The sequence below is a fragment of the Lepisosteus platostomus genome, chromosome 18 (genome assembly GCF_059453375.1).
Source record: "Lepisosteus platostomus isolate fLepPlt1 chromosome 18, fLepPlt1.hap1, whole genome shotgun sequence".
NCBI classification, from domain to species: Eukaryota; Metazoa; Chordata; class Actinopteri; order Semionotiformes; family Lepisosteidae; genus Lepisosteus; species Lepisosteus platostomus.
In genome coordinates, this window is record NC_142628.1 from 10,971,874 (window position 1) to 10,997,648 (window position 25,775).

The window sequence follows — 25,775 nt, forward strand, 5'->3', positions numbered from 1 at the left end:
GATGAAAAAGAAAAGCTATCAGGACTTCAGCAATTGCAGATGCTAATTAGACACCTGTTTGTACACCTGAATCACATTACATCACTCATGTTCCTCCTCTCTGCTCCTAAACTACTTGAGATCATTAAATGAATCCAGGGCCATATAGCTCAGCATTTCTTCTTTGAAAATCTGTTTTCAGTTAATCTGCAAGTTAAACTGAAGACTCTCTATACTACAATTTAATGGGGGGCCAAAATGAAAAATGTAACTGACTCATGCAGGATGTAAAGACTATTTTCAAGTAGCAGCTGATTAATACCAAAAATAGTTTATCTCTGACTTTAATTTGTAAAAGAGGTTTGAAGCATTGAAGGAGATGTTCCATCTCTCAAGAGTTTTATTCCAGCACTGCCTTCCAAACACTCATTTCTGCTGTTAAATTCATTCAGGGTCATAGAGGTTCAGAGGCAGTACTGGCAAGCAATGGGCGCTAAGTAGGATGCACTCTGGACAGGACACACTCAGACCAGTGTGTAACAGTAGTTGCTAACTTTTAGCTGTAGTTACTCACACCACTTCTTTCCTAGAAGCTAATTAACCCACCAGTATCTCTTTGGTCTTTGGGAGGAAACCAGAGCACTTGACAAAATCCCATGCAAACACAGGGGAGAACATATAAACTCCATACAGATAGCACAGCAGGAACTGAACTCAGGGCCCCAGCACTGCAGAAAGTAATGCTAACCACTGTCACGTGTGCTTTTAATAGGTCACTGTTTTGAACTGCAATGGTTCCCAACCCTATTCCTGGGGAAATCGTTTTAGTTTTTTGCTGCAGCTAAGATCTTAATCACCAATGAAAAGCTGTGAGCTTTATATTTGAGTACACATTCATTTTAGCTTTATGCTAATTAATAGTCAGATGAAATGTGTAATGCCTATGAGCCTTGCACCAAACTGAGTTGCAGAACTGTATTCATTCAAGGATCTTGGACCTCTGCAGAAGGAAATTTAATTTCATCTTTCCTACCCGAGACCATCATACATTAATCACAATTAAGAACTTATTCAGAAACAAAAGTAAGCAAAGTGGTGTAGGTTAAAGATACTGAAAACTGTACTCCTGAGGATATTTTTAAAACTGAGGAAACACTACAGAAAAGTTCACAAGAAGTTCAAAAATTCAAAGCATAGCTAGAATACAAACCAGGTAACAGTTGTGCCCAGAGCCAGGACTGGAACCCACTGCTGTCAGGTGTTTGCTGTACACTACCAGAGGCAACTAATTTGTAAGAACGTTTATTCTTGCATGAAACATTATGATCACACATTCATACACTAAAGGTTCAAACTTACAAATATCCCAGTGGCAGATTTAAACTTATCACAATCGCATCTGTACAATGGGACTGTACAATAAAAATGTAAATAACTTCCATATATTTTATTACATAGCTTTATACTGCTAAAAATGACAGATTTTTAGACATTTAGGCAAACTGTTTACCAAGACAAACCAATTTATTTGAAGAAACTCAAAAGCAATTACATTCCCAGTATTTTTCTAAAAGGAAATGCCAACAGTTTGCCATTTAGGCCTATACTGTAGTCATTGTAGTTTGTATTTCTTCGCCATTTAAATACAGCAGTATCTTGTGCAAAATAAAAAATGTAAAAAAGGATGAACACCTACTGCAAGTTGGAAATGAGCTCAATTTGAAGTGTTGAAATGTTTTTGTACTAAATGTTACACTTCTGTTTGGATACTTGGTTTTCTGCTAGGCTCAATTACTAGATTTCTTTACCCTACATTTGGGGACCTGAGCAATCCTATACTGTATAGCTCTTATTGTGTGCTAGTAATTGCAAAACAAAGCATGTGAAATGTTTTAAAATGATCCCAGGAAAAATGTTCAACTTCAGGTGACCACTCGGCCATCCTTGTGAAAGTGACCTTTCTTGCTTTGTTTCACTATAGGTGAAGTATTTCAGATTACTGTATTAGAGTTTAACAGATTGGACAAACATAATGGAAGAATCTGCTGCAATACTACAGAGTCAAACAGTACAATACTATTTAATAGTTTTAATTAAGATAATGCAACCTTTATTTACAAAACGTATTACTTCATGCCATGCGTCATGATTCTGTAAAAGAATCAATGCTTCAAGTTTTACAAGTATAACTTCTTAAAAAAAGAAAAGCAAGCAAACAGAACTGACAAGTTTAAAACAAATTAGACAACCGCCTACGAATTCTGAAACTACTAAAAAGAGACAGAGTACACATATTACAGCAGTATGCACAGAGAAACTGTACACTAATTCTAGAACATGACTTTCAAATGCTCAAGTGGTTAGGAAGCCTAAAGTATATACAAATAGTTTGTGCCACAATACTTAACAAAAAAAGTCCACTTATTATACATGAAAACGGTTTATACACTTAGGCCCAAAAAAGGAGCCAATATCTATGAAGAAATTTACTTCAACTGAGAGTGAGGCTGAAGGTAGTTTTATTTGCGATTGCTCTTTATTCTTTCTAGCCTCTTTTTCAAGTCATCAAGGTTAGCGGCGGTGGTAGTGCTGCCCATTCCACTCTGCACATGCGATTGGTTGGACTCCAGTTCCTGATGATAGTGCTCCCGAGATTCCTTCAGCTGCGAAAGCTTACTGTGAAGCATGTCTGTGGAGGAAGCGACTGTGGGTACTGTTGGTTTGGAGAGCAGAGATGTCAAAGGAGGCCTCTCTTCCTGCTGCTGCCATGGACAAAGAGAGAAGGGACTAAGGATGTCTTGTTACACATTGAAATGTGGAAGAGAGGTAAAGAGCAAATTAAATAACTTAAGGAGGTTGATGCATTGTGTGGTTACTATAAGCTTACTGATTTGAAGAATTTAGCCAAGCCACAGTCTTTGATATGCACTTGGGAGAAGTGTTGTTCTCATTGAGAAAACAAATATGACAAACACTGTAGCACCTTAATGAAGCCATTTTAATACTTTGAGCATTGAGATTTATTGTGCTATAAGAACTGAGAAACCCAAAACATTTCAATAAAGTACAACAATACCTTAGAATTATTCTCCAGTCCATGACGCTGTCTTAGTATTTTTAACCTCTCCAAATACACAGCTGGCTTAACTTCCTCGCCATTTGTATTTGCAGGTACAGAACTTGAGGTTGGCACATATGTAGTAGTTTCTGTACTGTGTTGAGGAATTCCTGAGAAACATGCAACAGCAAGGTAAGAAAACCTAGCAAAGTTATATTAAATGTGTTAAACCAATAAGGAAAGCAATGGAAAACAGTGATTTAAGCTATATGCTATCAATAGTAATTCTCAAAGGTGAAGTTTTAAAATTGGACATGGATAAAAGGCTTGCTTCCCCCTCATAAGATTTAAACTTGCATTGTGTCCTTTGCATCAAAAGTAATACCTGTATTTGAAGTCTGAATTCTTCCCTTACCCTCCCGTTCAGACTCTATCATGCGGAGGCCTCTTTCAACATAACTCTGGAAGAACTGAGAGGTGTTTTTCAAGAAAGGCTCAATATCTGCATCAGAGTACTTCTGCTTGTATTCATAAAGTTCTGTGAGCCCCTGTAAACGAAATAACCAAGTTACAGATTCTGGAAATAATAAACATTCACAAAAGCAGAACAAGCAAGGAAGTAAAAGAAAACTCCCTTTGAGATTCTGACAGAATACTATCCAAAGACCGCAAGACAAAAATCAGTTTAATGAAATGTGCAAAAAAGCAGCAAGAGCATTCCAATATGTTTAGTTTTTGTACTGCATTTCTTGCTAAATTGAGAATTTAACAATCACTAACTCCTTTTAATGATTAGATCAAAGAAAAAAGGAACTTCTACTCAACTGAATGCCAGTGAACCAAACCTGTACTTAACATGTAATGATCGGATTCTAATATTTCCTATAATTCAAGTTCAAGATTTTCAACCTAGAAAGTTATCAAATTGCTGAATTCACAACTGGAAAACATTTAAGCTGTTTTGCCCAGGCAGAGATCAAACCATATATTGTTGTATAATCATTTGTAGAAAATGTTCAAAAATTCAGTACCACAGCTATCACACAATGAGAAGACCAAATAAAACATTACCTCTTTTGTATTTTCCTTGGAACCAATCTTCTTAAAAATTTCTGACAGTATATCACTTACTTTTGCTTTAGACATCTTTTCGTCCTACAAGCAAACAGAAAAAGCACACAAGAAAATGAGCTGATTTATATTTAAGATTAATGAAATTCAGGTTTTGAGCAATGTTTTTATTTATTAGTGAGAGCAAGATTTAATTTTAGAAGATAAAAAGTAAATGCAAATGCTCTGAGCCCTTAATGAACGCACTGCTCTGATGGCTCCTTTCTCAGTATCCTTTTCCGACTTTGTGTTGGAAGGATCAATGGAGTGTTTCACAACCCGCCTAAGATGTACTTCCAGTTCAGATTCATTCTTGTTTTCAATCATGGTCAGGTGATCCAAGATCTGTACATGGGGAAAAAAATTGATCGTGAAAAAATGTGAAGACATTAAAAATCACAGCTCTGCAACATTTTAGCACCTATGCTTTGTAGGAATTCTAGATAACTGCTAAAATCTAGGATTTCTTAATGACTTAGATGGAAAAGAATTTAAAAGCATACCTTTGATCCAGTTAATCGGCACAAAGTGTGTAACAGTGTTTTTAGGGTTCGGTGAGGAACATCACTTTTTAGTTGCTTCAGCTTCTCTTTGGGGAAGATTTTCATGAAATTGTGAACATCTAACAGGATTCTGTCCAGATTTATGTTATTGATGGTCTCTGGAAGGAGTCGAATCATACGCCACAAGCACTGTGGACCATAACACAAGGTAAAAATTAGAAGACATTATAAATGTGCATGCATCTTTTATTAAATCTAAAGTTGAAGGGAAAACAATCCACTTGGCAACATGTACAAAGTCAGTCTGATATTGAAAATTTGAATTACCTTCATCACAAGTTCTGAAAACTTTGGAGAACTTGCTGTAGCAAGGAGACTGTCCTGTAGCAGTACAAGGAGTGCACTACCAAAAAAAGCAAATGAAAAACACTTCACACATCTAAATTTTAATCACGTCATAAAACCTCAAAATAACAATGTCTGAGCAACGGTGCTAAATTATTCAAGATATGAAGCACTATTACAAACAAATGAGGAAGACGAAATTACCTCAGAATGTTGGTCTGATCCGACTTCTCCAAAACTTTCACAACCAGCAAGTTCACCGATCTAATAAGTTGCTGTCCATCTTCTAAGTCTTCCACTCGAGTATCCAACATCAGTGTGATCAGCCCATGCATCAGGTCCTTTAGAACACCCATCGATGCTTCCCGAGCCAAACTCTCCATGTAGAACAGCTAAAAAAGGCAGAAGACAAGCAAACATTTGTTCTTCTGTGCACAGAATTCATTTGGGTACCTTTAACTTCATCTCCACATTTTCATAGGAAATAACTAAAAGTGGGTTCATGTTGATTTATCTATTCTCAAAGTTACTTATATCTAGGAAGGGTGCAAGGATACCCTTGACAGGTTCTGTCCATCAAACAAGACATACAGACAGAAGACCATTAAACTAGTATCATGTTGGAAGAAAACCAGAGCATCTGGCAAAACGCCACAGGAATGTGCCAATTCCACAAAGAAGGCTGCCCTGGCCTATAACTGAACCCAGGTCCCAAGAGTTGCTGAGTAACTTGAGTAATTTTTTTAATAGCCAATTGAAATAAGAGGTTACAAATGACATTTCAGATGACTGGATTTGGATTCAGATATTACAATGAATTCAACTGTATGCAAGTCAGATGGCCCCTGTGCACATGGGCTTGTCATCAGGAATCTGATTGAAGCTGCTCTGCCACTGCAAAGCTGCTCCAACAGCTGGTGCAACTCATCACTCTTGCATACAATGATCCCAAAAGTAAAGAATGAAAAAAATCCTGTGGCAGTATAGGAAAGTTATAAAAAAGCTGGTCACTATAAAACTTAAACTGACAAATCCAGTTGCAAAAATCCAGCCAACCCAAAAGAGTAAAAGAAGTTTGAGGAATGAAATCATGTCTATATGAACATATATGCAGCACATCATTCCAGCACTTACTGAAAGCATATTCCCAATTATGCAGCTGTACAGTTTGACAATGTCTTCCTTATCCTGTCTCTCATCAGCCATGTGTGTGTTGTAGATCAGACGAAGCTGCATAAACGTTGCAATCAGGAACTGATCAATGTGCCCCGACATTGCTTCTGCCTTATCCTCTTGCCTCAACACCTCATCAATCTTGGGATTAAAACAGAGAGATTAATAAACAAACTGAAAGGGATATTGAGATGTACATTTACACACAGATCCTAATGAAAATGAACCCAGTATACCTGTGCCAAAGCCTGAATGCTTGTGTTTATGTCTCCACTTGCTACTTGTGAGATGACAAAATTAATAGTGGAGGCTGTACTACTGTGCAGGTCATCAAAATGTGGGGAAACAGCACGAACCCTACAGAAAGAAACAAAAGCTGAGTTACCTGGAAAAATATCGACCTAATCTGACAGACTGTCAATCCATTGAAAAGAACTATGAAAAAAAACTAACCTTCCAGGAAAACTGAATTATTTAAAAGTCACTATAGCCATCATCACCATTCAAGAAACATGCCAATGAATTCTTTATGAAATAATTCTCCCAGGGAAAAAGTACATTACATACTTGTCTTCCATATAGATTTTACACTTCACAAAAAAGATTGAGATATAACTTACTTGGGCTCTGGTATCATGACTGGCTCTAAAAGCTCATCCAGTTTATGCTGTACCAAGTCAGGTAGCTCACTGACTCTTGTGTGATCGTTTTCAATGACATCGAGATCTAGCTGGAACTCTTTAGGAACTGAAGGAGCAGACTGTTCAGGATGTGCATTCTGAGTTCGTGCTTGACTATTAAGGAAAAAAATACTTATTTGTAGTCATAATACAATTACAAAAAAAATACAAAGACTAAAAAATACTCTAGTGGGCTTAAAGAATTAACTCCTGTTGGAACAAAAACCCTAATGCCATTGTTACATTTAAGCCAGCTTCATTTTTACAAATATGTAAGGAAATAAGAAATTTTATCTGAATTTTTATACTTACATTCTATATGTACGATACATAATTCTGTCCATGGAAAGCAGTGAAAGAAGTCAGAAAGCACACTTAAAAGAATAAGTTTAGGATTGAAAGTCATGCAGTTATAAAAAGCACGTATATGAGGAACGTTTTTAACAGCACAAGCACAGACCCTCAGATGTTTATATGTAAAAGCAAGAAGTATAAAGATTTACAGTGGTGTCTTCAAACTCCCAAGCAAAAAAAGAACTTTCACATACTTTAATTTTGAAGGTACTTCATCTTGGGGTGGCTTCCGCATTAAACTCGCGTTTGGATTTCCTGGTTGTGGTCTCTGGGGCTTCTCCTCCACTTGCTTCACGGGTGGAGGGGCTTTCTTGGCAGAGCGTTTTATTCTCTCTTCTAACATACTCATTTCCTTTTCTGAAAGCTGTGAAATTTCAGCGGGAAAAAAAATCTCAGGACTGGATACCTATGCATGGGTATTGAAATTCGGGAGAAGCCAATACACAGATCAAATCTGAATTACATTTCTTGTTGTAAATAATGCAATTTTCAAAGCAACTGACACTTCACAACCATTTGATATTTACTGCTGACCCATTTACAAATGGCAGAACTTCAAAGTTGGAACAGCAATGAATAGTTCCTTTTAAAAAGCCACCAGGTTGCTTTCACACAGACCACAGATTTTGCAATATTCAAAGTGCAGAATTTTTTTTAAGTATAATTTCAATTTTAAAGGCTAGCAACATTTTTACAAATTATTCAACGTGCAAGTTAAAATACATTGATTTTCACAGGGGACTAGAAAATATGCAACAGCAAAGTAAAACACACACAGAGGGAGAATTTGCTTTCATTGAGCTCACCCATACTACTTACATTTCCAATCAGTTTGAAAACCTGTTCTCCACAAACATTATACACAGCAACCACAGTGTTGAGCGCAGCATTGCGGACAGAGGTATCCCGATCACCAATATGGACTGCAATTTCTTTAAGTGCTTTTGCTGGTGTAGGTTGGCAAACATTCATCCCATACGATTCAACTAAACAGCCCAATTCCTCCAAACATTCTGCGGGAGAGTGGAAAATGTGTCAGTCTTATGGGAAACAACAAAAATGTAAAACTTTACATTTTTATAAAAATTGAAATGTTCCCAAATATTTCTTCATTTTTTGAAGGAGGGGAACCGAAACAAACTAGTTTTCTACATGCCAACATGTAAGGTTCTAGCACAACCCCATTAATGACATCCCACAAACGTACCAGCTCTCTGCTTCGAATTCTTTGACTTTGTCCCCTCCATTAAAAATGTGAAGACTTTGCTGGCAGGATAAACCTTACACAACATGTTGAGGATGGCACGCACATCTTTACGAACCACATCCTTTGATTCTCCAACCTTTGGGAAACCATAAAAATAAATGGAAAATTAAATGAAAAGATGTTCTGTTGTGCAAGACTGATGACTTAGACCATTGTGCACGTCATCAGGGATAATATTCTCTATTAAAAAACACTTCATATTCTTAGAAACTTTTCACTTGGACAAATTTATCAAATCCAAGTAATGTGCACATGGCAATCTGCATCCATTATATTCTTTCAGTTTGTTCCACATTCAATTAAAAAAATGAAAAGGGACACGTACTTTGAGTATTAGGTACGGGACAAAAGAAGAAGCCTCATATTCTGTAAGGTGATAGTTCTCCCTGCTGAGCATAGCAAAAAGTAGCTTCAGGTACTCCAGTGCCTTCATCAGAACACTGGTGTTTGTGTCAAAGAATCGCAGAGTAAACCATTTCAGAATCAGGTCCAGACAACCTATTGTAGCATCTTTTTCCTCTTCCATGTGCTGTAAAATCAAGACAAGCAACTGACATTCACATTGTATTACAGTAGAAAAAAGACAGACTCATGTAATTAAATTGCAGAACATTGATAAAAATACATTCAAATAGGAACAGCAACTAGTTTTATTAATATAGACACAACAATAAGACGTACCTCAATCATAGCTGACAAAGCTTTGATGTGGTGCTGGAAGTCAAAATGGTACAACTCATCTTGAAGCCATTTTGCAAGACAGGTGGCCATCTGAGTTTTCAACTGCTCAACATATTCATCTCGAGGAGTGATGAAGTTCCATTTCAAAATCTACATAGAAAAATACTGTTTTTTACACTTTGTTCTGCTACGATCAACAAGAGAAATACAATAATCAAATGCACTTTACATTTTTGCCAAGTGTAACAAATTAACTTTACCTTGAGTCCTTTCTCCTCTTTTATTCTCTGCTCTTTTCCATTGGGGACCAAAATGAACATGGGGCCAGACTTGTCATCCTCTTCTTTGACATTAGGCTTCACCACTGGAGCCTTTTTCCCAGCAGCAGCCTGGAAAGAAACAGAAAAGTGAACTGGATGAAGCAATGCACTTTCTGTAAAAATTGAAAGAACAAGTGTTACATCTTTGCAAAGTGGAATCAATTATGTTTTTACACCTCACCCGTGCAATAAATAATGCCCTGTAAACAGTGAATGAACTGCAGAAATGCTCCTCTGACTAATCCCCCCTCACCTGTGATTCTACACAGGCCATACAGTGGTATACAGGAGGATAGGCACTGATTGGAGACCTGGTAAATCCCTGACCAATGTTACCACAAGCCTGTAGGCACCCTACGTATCCAGGTACGGAGGAGGTTATGGTTTCTTGCACTGGGAGCTGAATACCTGGCTAACTACTACCATCCCTACCCTCAGTGATGCTACTGATGAACTATCAGTGCACTGCCACTTGGGAACTCCAGTCCTAGAAGGGGAAGTGAAATGAGGCAGGCAATGTCTTTTCTTTTTACATTGCCTATGTAGTCCTGGGCTACGATGTGCAAGCTAGTGCCTAGATAAGTGAACGTTAAGGAGTGCTCCAACCTCAGTCTAAAATAAATTCTAAAAAAAGATGTGCTCACCCCCTTTGAGATGTTAATTCCCCGTGAGAGCCCTATGAAAACTACAAGCATTATCATGCAAGAAGTGATGTAAGACTATGCAGTCCTTCCTTGAAACTGAAATTTGTACCTGTTTACTTGGCTTTCCTTTTGATTGTCTGTTAGGTTTATTGAGACTATTATCCTTTTCCATTGAATCATTGACATCTTGCGAAGCTTTCTACCAACAAAAAAATGACCATTTGCTGATGAACCAAAAAATCATTATTCCTTCTTTCAGAAATTATGGGGTTTCATTTGTAAAGATCATACAAGGAAGCTTTCAGGGATTAAGTATAGTATTGGGTAATCCCTTGACTAGGAGTCACAGTTCTGCTCAAAACAGATAATGCAGAGATAAATTTGTTTTCCTAAAAGGAAGAAGTATCCCATCTGAAAAACGTGAAAACAGACTGCTTAAATGTCACTCACTTGTAAGTGATGGAAAACAAAATTCAGGGCACTGCGCACACAGATTCACTGAAAATGTCTTAAGCTTTGACAAAGATGTGCTGCTATGCAACAGTACATGAATAAAACAAGAAAAAACCCCACAGTAAACCTCGTAATCAAATCAGAACAATTACACATTAAGAATTCCAACAAAACATCTGGTGGACCTGAATAAAAGGCTCACACACAGATCTCAGATTAATTGGAGAACTATTCTCATGCACTAAGTCCTAAAGCTAGACTACTCAGGTCCTTATGTATACAGGAGCACATTAAAAACCATTCATAGGAAGTGAAGTGAATACAATTTACACAGGGCGGAAGTTATATCCTGAAGCAGAGTATTTATAGATGGCACGTGAGGCATAGAATCCAAGACAAACTTAAGCCTATTTACAGTACCTAAGACGATACCTCAGTAAAGCTTTATATTTTTCTAATCTCGTTAAAAAAAATTAAAAATCTGATGTTGCCAGAAAAATCCTTGCTCTGTGAGATGGGAAATGTATTTCTGACATTCCTAATGCAAGCCAGAAATAATGCTAAGGCTTCGTTCACTCAAGAGTTTAATTTCAACACCAAAGAACCTGAAATAAACTTTCAGCTATTGATAGGAGCAAATAAATCTACTGAATGCGTAGCATTTGTTAAGTGACCCTGAGTTGAAAACTTAGTACGTTATCTAAATCCACAACCGGAATGTTCATTAGCGCAATTGATTTGCAACTGCCTATTAAAGAACTTTCGTTAAAAAAAAAAATCGGGAATAGGCCAATAGGACTTAATTACTTTAAGGTAGAGATCAAGTATAATTGCATCTTAATTAAATATACAGGTACGCCACATTTCAGTGCATAAGAATAGTTAGAAACCTAGGTAGGCCCTCATTTTAGCTACAAATTGAGTCACATAAGCAACAGGGAAAATGAAACTCAGATCTAAGAGGACAAGCAGGTGTAGTTGACAAGATTATAGACTGTGAAGGCGGTAGTTGACTAATAATGTAATTTAAAAACTAATACAATGTTTCAAACAGCCAATTACAAAATACTTTAAAGTACTACCTAGAAAAAAGTTATAGGTACATGTGAATTGTATTTGCTGAAGTTTGATAGTAAACAACAATAATAAATTCATAATTATAATAAATTAAAGAGACAACTGATTTTTATGAAGCCCGTGAGTTACTTACCTTCCCTTTGACAGCTGCTGGCTTGGTCTTTTTTGAATCAGGTTTAGAATCAGCAATACCGATCCCAGAATCATCACTGACAGACTGAGGTTTAGTGGGACCTAGCAATGATAAACAGTTAGCATATTAAGTTAGTACATTATATTTTATTAAAACTTTTTTTGTATAGCATCAAAATAAACCATTGTTGCTGCAACCAGCTATCTTTCTTCTGATATATTATTAAACAGACATGGTTTATGCCAAAGAAATGTTCATTAGTAGGACTGATCAAAGGAGGCCATTGGGAGTCAACTGTAAAACTTATAGGCTAGTAGTGTGGCCAATACTGAAAGCAAAACAAGCTAGATTTGTGACACGTTTTGTGTCAGGCTGCAGTCAAGTGCAGTATTGTAACAATGCCCCTTAGAAAAGGGTAAAAGGATCACTATTTTCAACCTTAACCTGAAATGATACTTTAACCACATGATTTTCACAATCTGCCTTGATGACTAATTCTTTTTTAGAAATGTAGCGTCACCACAAAGATGTCAGTGTGCCTTCCATATCTGTAACAGTATGTGAACTAACCTGCAGCTTGTTTTGCAGCTGGAGCTGTGCCTCCTGATTTGGAAGGTCCAGCTTTTGCAGGAGCAGCTGGCTTGGCTGGCATGATGGCCCTTGCCTTTTCAAGCATGCCTACAACCTGGTCCTTGGAAGCAGTCTTGGAAAAATAATACATTAGGGATACAGTCTGAGTAGAACTAATGTCATCATTACACTGAGTGGTTCTAGCTTAAAAGTGCACTGATAGAAATAATCAACTACCCAACAGTCATTCACCATTAGGTTTCAGCAGTATGCATTACACAGACTGAATCAATACCTGGGTTATTATTTTAGTACCTTTAATTTGCCTGTTGCTTTCAGCATCTTCTCATATCCAAGATGCATCATGAATGTTGGAAGAGCATCTTGAGCTTTCTTTCTTACATCTCCATTTCGGTCTTCAAGACAGGCATAAAGGTAGGGCACGCAAAACATTAGGTCTGGTGAAACAGTGCGCAGTGTTGGAAGCTTCTCTGCCAGCCAACCCAATACCTGTAAAAGGGCACCAACACATTACATGTCATTTTTCAGAACACTTCTGCCTTTGTCATGCAAGCCAAATATCATGTGGTCTTTTTAAAAAATCATTTAGTTTTCACAACTGAGGACAGGATCCATAGTAACAATCATGACTCTCACCATGGTCTGGGCACTTACATCCAAATTACTACAATACACTGAAAATCAGAGAAAATATACTCATTATATTCTGTGGAAATGTGACAGCAGTTCAAATCTTCAAAACCCAAATAGACATTAAAGTGCACATTTCCAACTATTTTGGTTTTCTTTTTCCCCCCCCATGTAATAGCTTATTACATAAATTGTAATAGCTTTATTTAAAAAACTGCTCAACTGTTTTTTGAAAATTCACAGATCTTGAAAGGGGATTTGTGTTGTTAAATGAACAAAATGCAAAAGTTATAAATCCAGGAAAACTATACTAAACATGTATTTCACAGCTGTTCATACCTCCTGCCTTAAAAATGGGTTTTCCTTCTTCAGCTCCTCAGACAGATCCTCTCCCTCCAGCCACTCCTTCATGCCAGTTTGTTCCACCCATGCATTGAGTGTTGTCAGGGCAGCAGCTCTAACATTGCTCTAAAAGACCAAGTTAGTCACAAAAGATCCTAAATCTATAGCTTAGCTTGCTTTAACAAACAAGTGTTTCAATAAAATGCGTACCTTACTGTCCCCAAGCACAGTGATAATGGAGATTCCCAGACTTTTTACATGCTGTTTGAGGCCTGGGCCCAAGGCTGTAGCCATCTGCTGTAGAATAGTTAATGTCTGTTGCACCTGCATAAGAAAAGTGCGCAGAACTCAATATTCTTGATCACTAATGCAAGGTAAAGATTTCGACTCCCTTTTAAATGCTTGCTAAAACCCTTTGCATCGTGTTACACATTATCATTATATATAAGGAGCAAGTAATAGGTTTATTCCAGAGAGAGAAGAAAGAAAACCGTTTCGGCCGTGGAGCCTTCTTCAGGAGCCACCTGAAGGCGGCTCGAAGGCTGAAATGTTGTGCTTTCTTTCTTTTCAGCATGGAATAAACCTATTACTTGTTCCTTTGCAGCCTACACATGAACTACTGAACTACTATCATTATATATATATATATTATATATATATAACCACCTGAACTACTATCATTATATATAAACAAAAAGTTTAGAAACCATACCAGGATCTTATTGGAGTCATTAAGGCGGCCTTTAAGCGCAATAGGAAGCTCTCCGATATTTGGCTGAATAAATTTGGCCTCATTAAGCACTGCTGCCAATTCATCAAGCCCTTCCTTTCGGATTTTCCAGTTTTTATCCCCAATCTTGGACACCAGCTCTGAAGTAATCTTGTCACTAAAAAAAAACATCAGGGAGGAAATCACTCCTTTATACAGTCACAATTCGAGACCCTTAAAACCGAGAAATTTAATTTTGTATAAAAGACCTTCACAAATAATAAAAATTATGAAGGAGTAACACTATAGTGTTTCATAACATTCCCGAAATAAAAAAACAAACCATATGTCCGATCTTGGCAAAAGGTCCATGATATCGTTTCCACCTTCCTCTTCCTGCTCTTCCTTCTCCTCCACCTCTTCCTCTCCTCCCTTTTTAGTTCCCCTAAAGGGTGCTGGCGGTGACTGGCCCTGCATCTGCAGAAAGATAACTCAATGACCAGGTGGACAATGAAACCAATTAAGAAAAAAGCTTGGAATAAAGTGCAGAAAAGCTTGTATTCTAACCTCTTTGAGAAATAAACTTACAGAAACGGTACTGAACAGTATACATTACCAAAGCCTATTTAATACAGAGGACATTACAATACCCAATGAGAAATGAAATAATGACCGTATTTACTACAGTTTTGCTGGATTGATCCATAACTGCAAGAAAATGTTGAAAGGCAGATTATATGGTTGCTGAATGATCTACTGCATCAATATTATATTCAGTATAATAGGAAAACTCTTACACTTTCCAGATGCCGAGAAACAATTGAACTTCAGAACACTATTTGATGCATTCATTAAATTAAAAAGTATCTTACTTTTTCAAATTCTGCATCGATCTGTGCTAGTAAGGCGGGCTTCTCATCTTCAAAAAACATTCGTAGAGGTGCTCCCATGTACAAGTACATCACTCCAAGCAGGGAGATGGCAGCTGTTCTTACAGCCTGGAGAAAAGAATTTAGTGTGCTGCTCAGAAGCTAAAAACATACTCATTGGTTAAAGTGAAAAATTTTATTTATAACCTGTGTACTAGTCAAAGTCCATAACAATGTGGGTATTGAGAATTATTTTTCTCAAGTCATACTAAAAACTGGATATACTTACAGGATTTGTTGCACCCAAAGCGGTCTTCACATTATTAATAAAAGCTTTGACATTTATTCTGCAAAAAAAAATAAAGCTCGCTGTAGCTCAAACTTGACAGCTAAAGCACTCAAATTATTTTTTCCCCATACAGTATATACAGGAACTATGATTAAAATGGATTTCAACTTACCCTCCAAAACCAAATTCCTTCATTGCATTTGCCAACCAGTTCAAAGTTTCAGCTTGGTTTTTAGGATTCTTCTGTGCAAATGCCAATGAGACAACCTGCAACATTTGATTGGTTTAATTCATAATACACTTGTATTAATTTGTATCACAAATTTTAGGTTTAAAAAGTGTACTTTACATAGCAGTCAGCATATAGTCTACATGTAAATACCAATAGTACTTTAAAATCTCATCAGCAGCACTGACCTGTTCAGCAGTCCACGGCAAAGAGCAAGCCTCTCCTATTGCAGTGAGGGCCTCTTTAGATTTAGCGCCACATTTCACATCACCTATTTTATCCACTAAGCCGTCAAGGACAACAAAAGCAGAGGTTTTAGAGAAAACCCCCTTTTGAGCAACCAGTCCAACAATGTGCAGCTTCATCTGCATCACCTACAAATCAAAATATAAATTATTAGGAAACAACACTAAAAGTTCCATTGTTTTATTGGTGTTTACAATTACAGAACACGAAATACCTGAAAGTTTGTCTCCTTCCAGCCTGGTTTCTTTGCCAGCATCCTTACCAGAGCCTGACAGGGCATTTCATTTCTGTCCATCTGCTCTACAGCCTGAAAATAAACAAGAAAATACTCTGCAGAGTGTATTTTACAGATATTCTAAAAATAAAACTGACCATTGAAGACACTGCCAAAAATGCGTAAAAGGCCCAAATATATAAATGTGGGTTGTGGAAAATGATAGGCTATGGAAATAAAACTTAAAAATGCACATTACACTGTCTCTAAACCTCAGTCAAGAAAGTTTAAGACGGGGGGGGGGTTCAGCCTTACCCTCTGAAATTCCTCCATACTGGCCAGTCTCTCTTTCCAGTTACCACTGTCCAAAAGCTGCATACAAGAAGCAGGAAGCACAACAGCAGCTTTCTCTTCACAAACTTCAATCTGTCAAAAACAGAAGCCAGAGTGACTCAAATGTGACCAAATGTTTGATGAAATTTGAGGTGTTTCCACCTGAAACATAATAGTGCCTCAACCTTTATAAATGGACCTACAAGCAGGAAATCAATCTCGCGAGTGGGAATCACTGCCCCTTCACAAAACCTGCATCCCTACAAATGACATCTAGCGCCCATAATGTTTGCTCAGGAAGCTAACAGCTACTTGGTGAAAAGTTCTGTATAGAGCACTACTTGGAATCTGTATTTAAATAGCAGTGGTACCCTGAGCCCAATGTTTCCAATAGATGTAGCCTGTGAGCAAGTTTATGCCATCAGAAAATTGAAGTGCATCTCTTCATTTCAAAATGTCCAACCAGTGGATAACAGCATTTTTACTTACAGAGAGTTCAGCCTCCACTACTTCTTTTGTCTCTGTTGCTTTCTTTCCCTTCACACCAGCAGCAGCTGCTGCTGCAGGTTTTCCCTTCTTGGGAGGCCCAGTACCCTTGGGGGGAAAAAAAAAAGTAAGGAAACTACTATACAATACTCTCAGAGCACATCAGAAAAGTATGACTACAGCATTCACTCAGTATAAAAAAAGAAAAAAAAACAGGACTTAAACATGCATACGAGGGATGAATGCATCTGGTGATCTGAATGAATTCTGGCTATGACAGGACTTGTGTAAGTTTATCCTCATCCCTCACCAAGACTAAAAAAACTGAAAAATGTTGCAAAAGCCAAGTGTGGGAAACATGCTGCCCCTACTCTTTGCTCCTTACCTTGGAAATAGGTGCCTTTTTGGAAGGCGCTGCTGACTTTGCAGGTGCTTCAGCTGCTGGCTCTGGCTTTGCAACAGGTTTCTCCTTCTTCTCTGTTCCTCCTGCACTTTTCTTCCCACCTGCCAATTCTACCTTCTCAGCACACTCTTTAATCTATTAAAAAAAGGCATTACTGCAGTCTTTAAAAATAACCACTTCTAAGCAATGGGGCTGGCCAAAATTAGACAAATGTACAATTATGAGGTGACAAAGACAAATCAATTCTTACACTGTGTGCTCTTTTTTCCTCAAGTCACAAAGAAATACCAGCAAGAACTCCTGAGCTTCTAAACTCAACTGTTAATCTATTAAACTATTTTGAATTCACTGCTTACCTTGTCAAGTTTGAGCTTGTCAACATCTGTCAAAAATGGATTCACAGCTTTCTCTCCAACTACTTTCATTGCTGTACCAAGAGCTTCAAAAGCAGCATCCCTTACTTCTGGAGCTGAATCATTAATTTGCTGCACCACAAGAAAATATTTGTATTACATTTTGGACACTGACTTAATTTGACTGGGCACTTTAACAGTTCATTATGAATTCATTAAGCATGCCTCGCTGTACACAATACCTTAAGAAGTGCAGCACAAAATGGTTTCAAGAGACCTTTTGGCAGTGTAGAAGGGGTGCAGTGTCGAAAGCTTCTTGCAAGAAATAAAGATGCCTGCTGCTTAATTGAAGGATTTTTATTGTCCATCACGGCCAGTACATCTTCACTGACATTCTGCAGAGTCGTCTATAAAATGGAAAGAAAAAGTGAGCAATCTATACCAATAGAAATTACCAACAGTTTAGAACATACGTTTATAATCATAAGAACCAAAAGTCTGCAAAAATAAGTGCATGAAGGGATTTGCAAAACTTAGAATTTGAATTACATCTGGGAAAAAGGTCTGATACTTACAGTAAGGAACACTGCATCAATGGCCTCCTGTAATGCCTGTACCACCTGAGGCTTCTTCTCTTTGAACTTTTCTAAAATTGTTGGCACCACCTTGAAAATTTAAACAGTCCCATTTATTGATTAATTATGTTTTAGTCCCATTAAACAATCCATCAGCTAGTTTCTTGATACCTTTTAAGTTGACGAAATAAAAGTTATGATCTTAAGAAACCGAACACTGAGTTAATACCTAATCGTCTTAGCAATAGCCATAAACACAAAGCAGGGTGGTAATCCTGAGCAAGAAGCTGTAACTCAAGAACATTGGGAAAATAAACTTACATGGCCTGCATATGTCCCAAATTTCTTTCTGAGACCACTGGCCAGCGCAGCAAGACATTTTGCTGCTAATGCAACAAGCATGACATTTGTGTCCTTTCCAATAACCTACAAAATGTAAGCAAAAAAAAAACCATAAGCATTGTCATATTTCTCACTAAAATTTTAGTATCATAATTAAAGCACAATTCTTACCTTTTTAAGTGCTCTGACCACATCCCCAAAGTCTCCATTTTCTATTTTGGGATTTTTTGTTAAGACCTCTAAGGCTTCCAAAGCCTCTTTCCTCTCTTGCCATTTCTTTGCCTCCTAGAGATAAGAAAACAGAATGAGAAAATCAGATACATTGCATTTTACACAAAAAAAAAAATTAAGAGACCTCATCTACACACTAAGTAAATTCAACATCTTACCCAGATCTCATGATTCATGTAACCAAAAGTAACAAGTACATACATTTTCTTTCAGCATTTCACAACAAACATGCAATTTTGCTTTCTCTCATGGTTAACAGTGAGCTGAATTGCTCAATTTGTTCCAATACTTTTAAACTTTCTCATGAACAGTTACATATTAGAATTATCTTCTTTATGCTCATTTTAAACCAATAATGTGCAGTCAGCTTCATATAAAAATGTGATGTTTAAAATTATTAACTTACAATCTTCTCATAAAAATCTTTAGGTAATTTTGAAAGGATCTCCACTGCTTCAAGTAGCTCATAAGGATCAACCTGAGGGGCAGATTCTTCATCATCTCCTAAAAATAAAAAAGGCCAAAGGTAAGATACAATACACCTTTAGCATGACACAAATACTTCATTTCAAAAATTTTCCCAGACAAGGAACTAATTCATTATTACGTTTATATCTGCTTGATGTACACAATACAGGCCTATAAATATAAAACAGTCTGCGTATCCCTTTATCCAGTTCTATAATTCAAAACTTGACAGAATTAATAAATGTACCACACCCCAAAGAGAATTAAGGAAACATTACAAAAGCCAGCAGCACAAAACTACTACAATCTTACCATCAACTTCATCTGCACCTGCTGCCTGCTGCTGTTCAAACTTTACTTTCAGATCCTGTTGGGAGCGAAGGAATCTGGACTGTTTTGGGGCCGAAGGAGGCACCTTTACCCACTCCTCTTCTAGATCTTTTAGCTGAAGGGGGGGAACATTAATCACTTCATGTAATTCAGAAAAAAAGCTATCCATTCAAGGAAAGCATCAACAGTACCATCCTAACAAAATGGGACTTGCAATATTGAAGTAAACAAAGGCAACCTTGACAATAAAACTGTAAACAGTTATTGTCTTTGAGGCAGACATGTTACAATAGGGTTCCTTCCCAGATAGCAACTGTCACACGTAGTTCTTTGCAAAATACAAGACACTTAGCATTACACATTTTATCCAATTTGGCTTGACAAATTTCCAAACCTACCTGTACAGAATTAATGTTCTGGAGGGGTGGTCGCAAAGCATCACGAATCCACTTATAGATTTCCACCGCAAACATTTTGGCCTCGTCTCGAACCGCTTTTTCTCGTGATTCAAATAATTTTGGCAATATTTTAATTATTGGCTTCAGGGTAACAATTTTTGAACCAAATTCGCTAGAGGAGAAAAAAAAAACATACAAAAAATAAGTTAAAACAGGGACTAACTTTAAAAATGTTTCTAGAAGATTTTTCTTCAGATTGGTTGCAATCATTTTTAAACACACTTAGTCAATAGACAGAGGAGGTCTGAATTTCAGAGGTTTAGTTCTTGCAATGCAAAACCTAAATGGGGATAATTAAAAGTAAACATACTCACCTAAGTGCTTTCCTTAATGTTTCAACACATGCTACAATAATCTTAGGATTTTTGTTATCCAATCCTTTTAGCAGTTCCTCTTGAACAGCCTCACCCTTTTCAATCTCAATGTACATCAGGCAGATTTCTGTCCCAAGTTCTTTAGCCCTAGCTTTGGGCTGGTTGAAAACTTTACTGACAACTCCAGAGACCACCTCCCCAGTTGTTCTAAAAAGAAAACACAGGGGAGCTTTTTAAAGTTTATTCTATAAAGGGTTAAAACATTTAAATATAACTTTAATAAAGGCGATAAGACCACCAATTGTTCAATACATAAAACATCACAATACAAAAAGTGTCCATTTTGTATGTGACCAGAGTGAAACCAAGTACGAAATGAAAACATTATCAGTGAGAAAGTATTGGATAAGCACTAAAAATATTTCACATCAACAAAATTTAAATGGAACTTCATAGCTCAGTGGAATATCCATGAGACTTTGCACAAAAGCACTAGGTACTGAAAAAGGGAGGTTCTAGCAAAAGACCAATGCCAAAAGACCACCATAGAATACTATGCCTGATTCTGAAAATAACATCAACAACCTCTCTTGTGAGTTAAAACCTGAAATGTAGTCCCCAGGTTTCTGAGGAATAGATGCACATAAACCCTTTATTTCAGGGCACATCACACAGTAGCTGGATTTGATGTTTTTCTTACAATTATTTTTAGCAGATTACAAACTCCATTTTCACATGGAGACAAATACTGTATGCCTCTGATCAGAGAACTTGACATTTTAAAAAGATCCAGCAGCTTGTTTATGCCATGAAAGAATTACACAGTTTCATCACACCCAAATAAAACTCTAAAAAAAGGAAATGAGATACTTACCTTCCTGCAACATGAGCATTTTCAATATAGGCAAGTGCTGCTTCCAGGCCTTTCAATTGAGCCACTGCATTTGAGTCTGTAACAAATTTCTTTACCAATCCAAGGTATTTGGACCATTCTGGGCTCTTTTCATCCTCAATTCTCTGAAATAATTTCACAGCCTCCTCGTATCCATTTAATCTTGCTTTCCAAAGCTGGGGAAAAGGGCAGCATTATGATTAAAAAAAACTTCCAAAAGCTTTTGAGTCAATTCAGTCCATCTGTAGACTAGCACAACTAGTTACACTAAAAGATAGTTAAATGCAAAGTGCATGAACTTTGACATCTCATTCTGGACAAATTTCCAACACCAACTTTTTACATTTCAATGTGGGTTAAAATTTCAATAGAATAACATACACAATATCTCAACTTATGAATTATACACAAATATGATGAAGCTGAAGCTTGAGAAAAGTACTGCATATAGAAAAATGCCATAAGCCCTTAATCATTGTGCACCCCATTTTGCTACATTAAAATTTAGAAGTAACCAGTTAAATATTCTATAGTGATGAGCTACTAGTAAACAAACTTAAACAAATCACCTTATGTTCACATTTTTGATCAATAGGCAACTTCATCCACTCACTGTCATCCCCCATGGTAGTATTTTCTCACTTAAGACTTGCTGAAAAATAAAGTTTCACACTTTAGTCATTCTAAATCTGACAAGCACGGGAACAGGAAGTCCAGCAAAAAGCAATGTTGATAATTTCTTCATCACAATAACTCATTTGAAGTGTTATATACACTTTTGGGAATTAATGCAAACATTTAAAAAATGTAGTGCAGTTTAGTAACTATCATATGGGTTAAGCAGTCTCCTGTCCTTTACTTCACCCAACCAATGAAGTACAGCACACAGCTGGGTGGCACAAGGCAGCTATTACGCAAGTGTAGCTCCAAAACAGCAGATAAGTGATAAACTCCTTCACCATACAGCTAATCGGTTGTATAATGTTGAAAATTACAATCTAGTGAATATTGGCTTACTCCAAGTTCTAATACAAAAATGTATTATTTTCACATAGCCAGTATGATTAGAGATTATCACCTGGCATTAATCCAAGAGCTACAGAAGTTCAAAACATGATAAATTAAAATTCTGAAAGAAATTGAAACATTCTCCATGCTGGAAGCAAGCAGATCCATATACCTAAAACAGTTTTCCAAGTCCAGATGTTTATGCTATTGAGCTTACAAGCTGTACAACACAAATTTCTTTCAGTTTGGAAAGAAGCTACAATGTCATTACAGATCCAAGCTATTAATAGTATTTTAGGAAAACTACTCAATTGGCACTGTACATGACAAGCTGGCAAGCATAACATATTTCATTGACAAATTGCTTGTTGCCATAGTACATTCAAGTTGTCTTGCTTGTTCTATGCTACTAATTAGAAAAAAAGATGAAAACTACATATGGCATATATTAAAAGTTACAATGACCTCCAACAACCACAAACTCTTAAAAGGCTGACATAACATTCTGTGAAGTATGTTGCTGGATATTTAATCATCTTGCAACCCATATTTTGATGCAAGGTTTTGACTGCATTTACTAATCACTTGTATAAAATGTTTATCCATACAGATTGTTCTGCATGTGCAAGATGTAACCCAGAATTGATTAGGAGATTCCTGACTAATTGCAGTCTTCTTGGATAATTTACATGGGACAAAGTAACAGATGTGTAAAAAACGAACCATTACTTTTCTCAAAATAAGTCCAAAGATCTCTTGATTTTTAAATCTTACTGACCTTATTCTTTCAGACATTCAAGACCAATGCACACATTCCAAATTGTTTTTCTTACAGGAGTGAAACGTAGCAGTGAGAATTCTTTGATATATCTACTATATAATAAACACAAAATGCTTCTTAACGGTCTCCAGTTTCGACTTTCATATTGATCTAAACATAAATGGTTTAAATTGCTTTTAACGTGAAGTCCACCTGAGCAACTGTAGTAATGAAGCATCATCAGTTAATAAGGACAGGACATATATAAAAACCGACAAGAAACCTCTGATTCCAGACATTTTGGGACGTAAATGAGTTAAAGTATACAAAACGTGTCATTAAAGACACATATACAAATTCAGTAATATAATATTCACCGCTTTTGATTTACCTTGTTCAAAGAAATTTTCCTAGACTGATTCTTGATTTATGGCGTACTTGAAATGCGAATTTCAACCAAAGCTCCTACTTGGGAGAAACGGGGGCACTTCGTATTATGTACAGACTAGAAACTGAGGCAGTCATTTAAATTCGCACAGATAATGCATACAAAAATCCATGCACAAGTATAACAACGCAGTATGTACAGCAGACCTTCCTCTTTAAAAAAAACGATGTAAGGTCACAATATGATGAAGATGCTCAAAACGTACATTGCGGCGTCCCTCGTATCCGCTTAAAACAACGCAATGCACTCGCCGTTTCGAAATTATATCGAGATATTTCGGTGTCGGCAGAATTTGAAGAGCTGATCCTTCAATGGCTCTTATCCCTCTGCAAGCATCTCTCCCCGAGAAAGAAGAAAGAGCCCAGACAGGGCCCTGCCTAGCCTTCGAGCCCAGCCAACGTAAACACGATCGACAACAGCACCCAGCCCTTTTCACAAACAACGACCTAGCAACCGGAGCATAGTCTTTCAAGGAGAGGGAAAAAAAGCCTTCCCGAACGAAAATGCACAACCCCGTTGCATGTTTACAGGATAACAGACCGGCTATTGTTTGACACAAAAGCAATAACGCCTACCAGGCCCTGAAAACGCAGTAACACCCCAGCTAAGCGCAGTTGCATGAAGCGAAACCTTGGGCCCAGCAAAACACGGGAGCTTTGATTTAATAACCGCACTCGGTGTTGGATGAATAATATCCGATTTCGCTACTTACATTGTCTTTTAAGCGGGGCAGTGTGATGATATTTTAGTGCCGAGTTGTGATCATTACTCTTCGAGGTCTGAAACGCCTCTGAGGGCGGAGACTCGGAGGGAGGGGCTCAAGCGAGCAGGGAGCAACCTGAACTGACCATTTAAACCACAGGCGCAGCGCTCCGCTCTCTAAAAAAAGGCGACTGCACACAATCAGGGGAAGAGCACAGTGTAATTAAACCCAACTGGGTGAAAGGGAAGGGGAGAAAAAAAAGTGTTCGAACGCAGCGATGTCAAATGAGCAAATTGTACTTTCCGAGATTTGGCCGTAAGAATAATCCCTGCTACCACTACTCAGTTTCACGTTTCTAGGGAGTTGATGTCCCCCCCATCTCACACAAAAAAAATCAGAACCTTTACAAATCAAGAGCCTAGAACCGTGGTTAATGTTTAAGAGTTTTCTTATTGCAGAGACATCAGGATTAACATACGACAGCCATTTACAAAGATGATGAACCTGTATTCATCATTTAAAGCACCTCCCTTCTCTAGCTACTGCCGAAGAACATGCTTTGAGGCTATCAATGGTCAACTAATCGTATATAAATGTGTATAATTAAGCCACATCTTCACAAAACATGACTAAGCAATATCAAAACAATTTGTGTCTACAAAATGAAGGTGTAAGGAAGAATTAGAAATTAAAAATAGTTTAAGAGTGCAAATGTTAGCAATAAGTCCCGAGTCAAATGAGCCAACTATCACTAACTGCATAGGAAGGAAATCTAGACAAATCTTTTCCAATACTCGAATCACAATCTGCTGAATTAACCACGTTTTTGACAAAATAACCCACTTGGACACGCAAAGATAAAGTACCTACGCTAAAAACGCAAAGAATTTTACGGTACAGTTCAGAGATGTTTATATTTACAACAAAACCTTCCCCTATGACCAATAATCGGGGCATTAGGAACTTACTTTTATTTATGGGCAAGAGATTGCTGGGGATTAAAAAAATAATCACGTCCAACACTCAAGTCCAAACCGTGACACGTTTAGAAAACGAACGAGAGCAGATCTGTGTTAAGTCCAAAGGCCTGAGCAGTTCAGTCGTGAATGGCACTGAACTGACATGGGTAAGACATCAGACACGAGTAAGAAAAGGAGAATTTTAGGTAGGGTGTTTTTGGAAAGGGCGAGTGGGGTGTCTGGTCTGTTAAAAAAGCCTCCCTCAACCGAATACCCCTCAAGATTAACGCGACTATACCCTTTGGAGACTAAATGAAAACCAGTACTTAAGGTCGTATGTATATTCCAAACTTCGATTTTCAAACACAAAAAATATTTCATTAAAGGAGAAAAGCTCATCGCATCGCCGCATAACTAATCTCATCAGACGCAAGAAAGAGTACGTTCCTTTACAGTTTACAAAAACATACGAAATAAAATCTTACCTACAAAGCGCCCAGTTTAGATTATATTATATTTTAAAAGGAGCTTAAAAATTAAAAAAAAAATAAAGTGCTCGTTCTGCTTTTCCTTTTTACCACGGTACGTTACTCCCTCTCTGTTGCTGTAGGATATCCTCCGTTTGAAAATACCAGTGTTGCAGCAAGGCCGACGCTGATTGGTTGAAGCCGAAAGCCTGCACGCTGCACCGTGATTGGCCATTTTGAATCCGAGCTGAGGTTTGGCGCTGTGCTGCGATGCAGGCTCGGGGGGAGGAGAGGAGGGATTCGGCCAATTGCGTGTTTCTCAACCCTGGTCTTGGAGGATTTTCTCGTC

General features: G+C 37.4%; 1 protein-coding gene and 1 non-coding gene across 8 annotated transcripts; both read right to left on the minus strand.

Moving 5' to 3' along the window:
- Positions 1–2,043: 2,043 nt before the first annotated feature.
- On the minus strand, positions 2,044–25,598 carry ckap5 (cytoskeleton associated protein 5). Of its 7 annotated transcripts, none has more exons than XM_088611050.1 (46): positions 25,445–25,598; positions 21,651–21,733; positions 21,064–21,257; positions 20,190–20,396; positions 19,816–19,987; positions 19,400–19,532; positions 19,026–19,123; positions 18,560–18,673; positions 18,368–18,472; positions 18,047–18,136; positions 17,714–17,878; positions 17,475–17,603; positions 17,101–17,253; positions 16,719–16,823; positions 16,212–16,322; positions 15,897–15,989; positions 15,625–15,810; positions 15,380–15,474; positions 15,208–15,265; positions 14,922–15,047; positions 14,393–14,526; positions 14,053–14,227; positions 13,551–13,664; positions 13,338–13,466; positions 12,663–12,857; positions 12,348–12,480; positions 11,778–11,878; positions 10,224–10,313; positions 9,411–9,539; positions 9,151–9,300; positions 8,795–8,998; positions 8,410–8,545; positions 8,022–8,215; positions 7,397–7,566; positions 7,161–7,184; positions 6,789–6,962; positions 6,405–6,525; positions 6,130–6,309; positions 5,200–5,387; positions 4,978–5,053; positions 4,651–4,839; positions 4,355–4,492; positions 4,109–4,192; positions 3,423–3,585; positions 3,056–3,207; positions 2,044–2,741 (listed from the first exon to the last, which is right to left on the minus strand). In XM_088611050.1, exons 2-46 carry the CDS (start codon positions 21,705–21,707, stop codon positions 2,499–2,501), a joined length of 6,177 nt encoding a protein of 2,058 aa, XP_088467176.1. In that variant the 5' UTR covers positions 21,708–21,733; positions 25,445–25,598; the 3' UTR covers positions 2,044–2,498. The 7 variants fall into 7 exon arrangements, with proteins under 7 accessions (XP_088467176.1, XP_088467178.1, XP_088467175.1 ...); XM_088611052.1 differs by lacking the exon at positions 25,445–25,598 and adding an exon at positions 24,010–24,162 and having other exon boundaries at positions 2,044–2,738; XM_088611049.1 differs by lacking the exon at positions 25,445–25,598 and adding an exon at positions 24,010–24,162.
- LOC148645652 (small nucleolar RNA SNORD67) lies at positions 5,824–5,933 on the minus strand. Its single transcript, XR_015928228.1, has one exon. It is a non-coding gene; the product is annotated as a small nucleolar RNA SNORD67 (small nucleolar RNA).
- Positions 25,599–25,775: the final 177 nt, after the last annotated feature.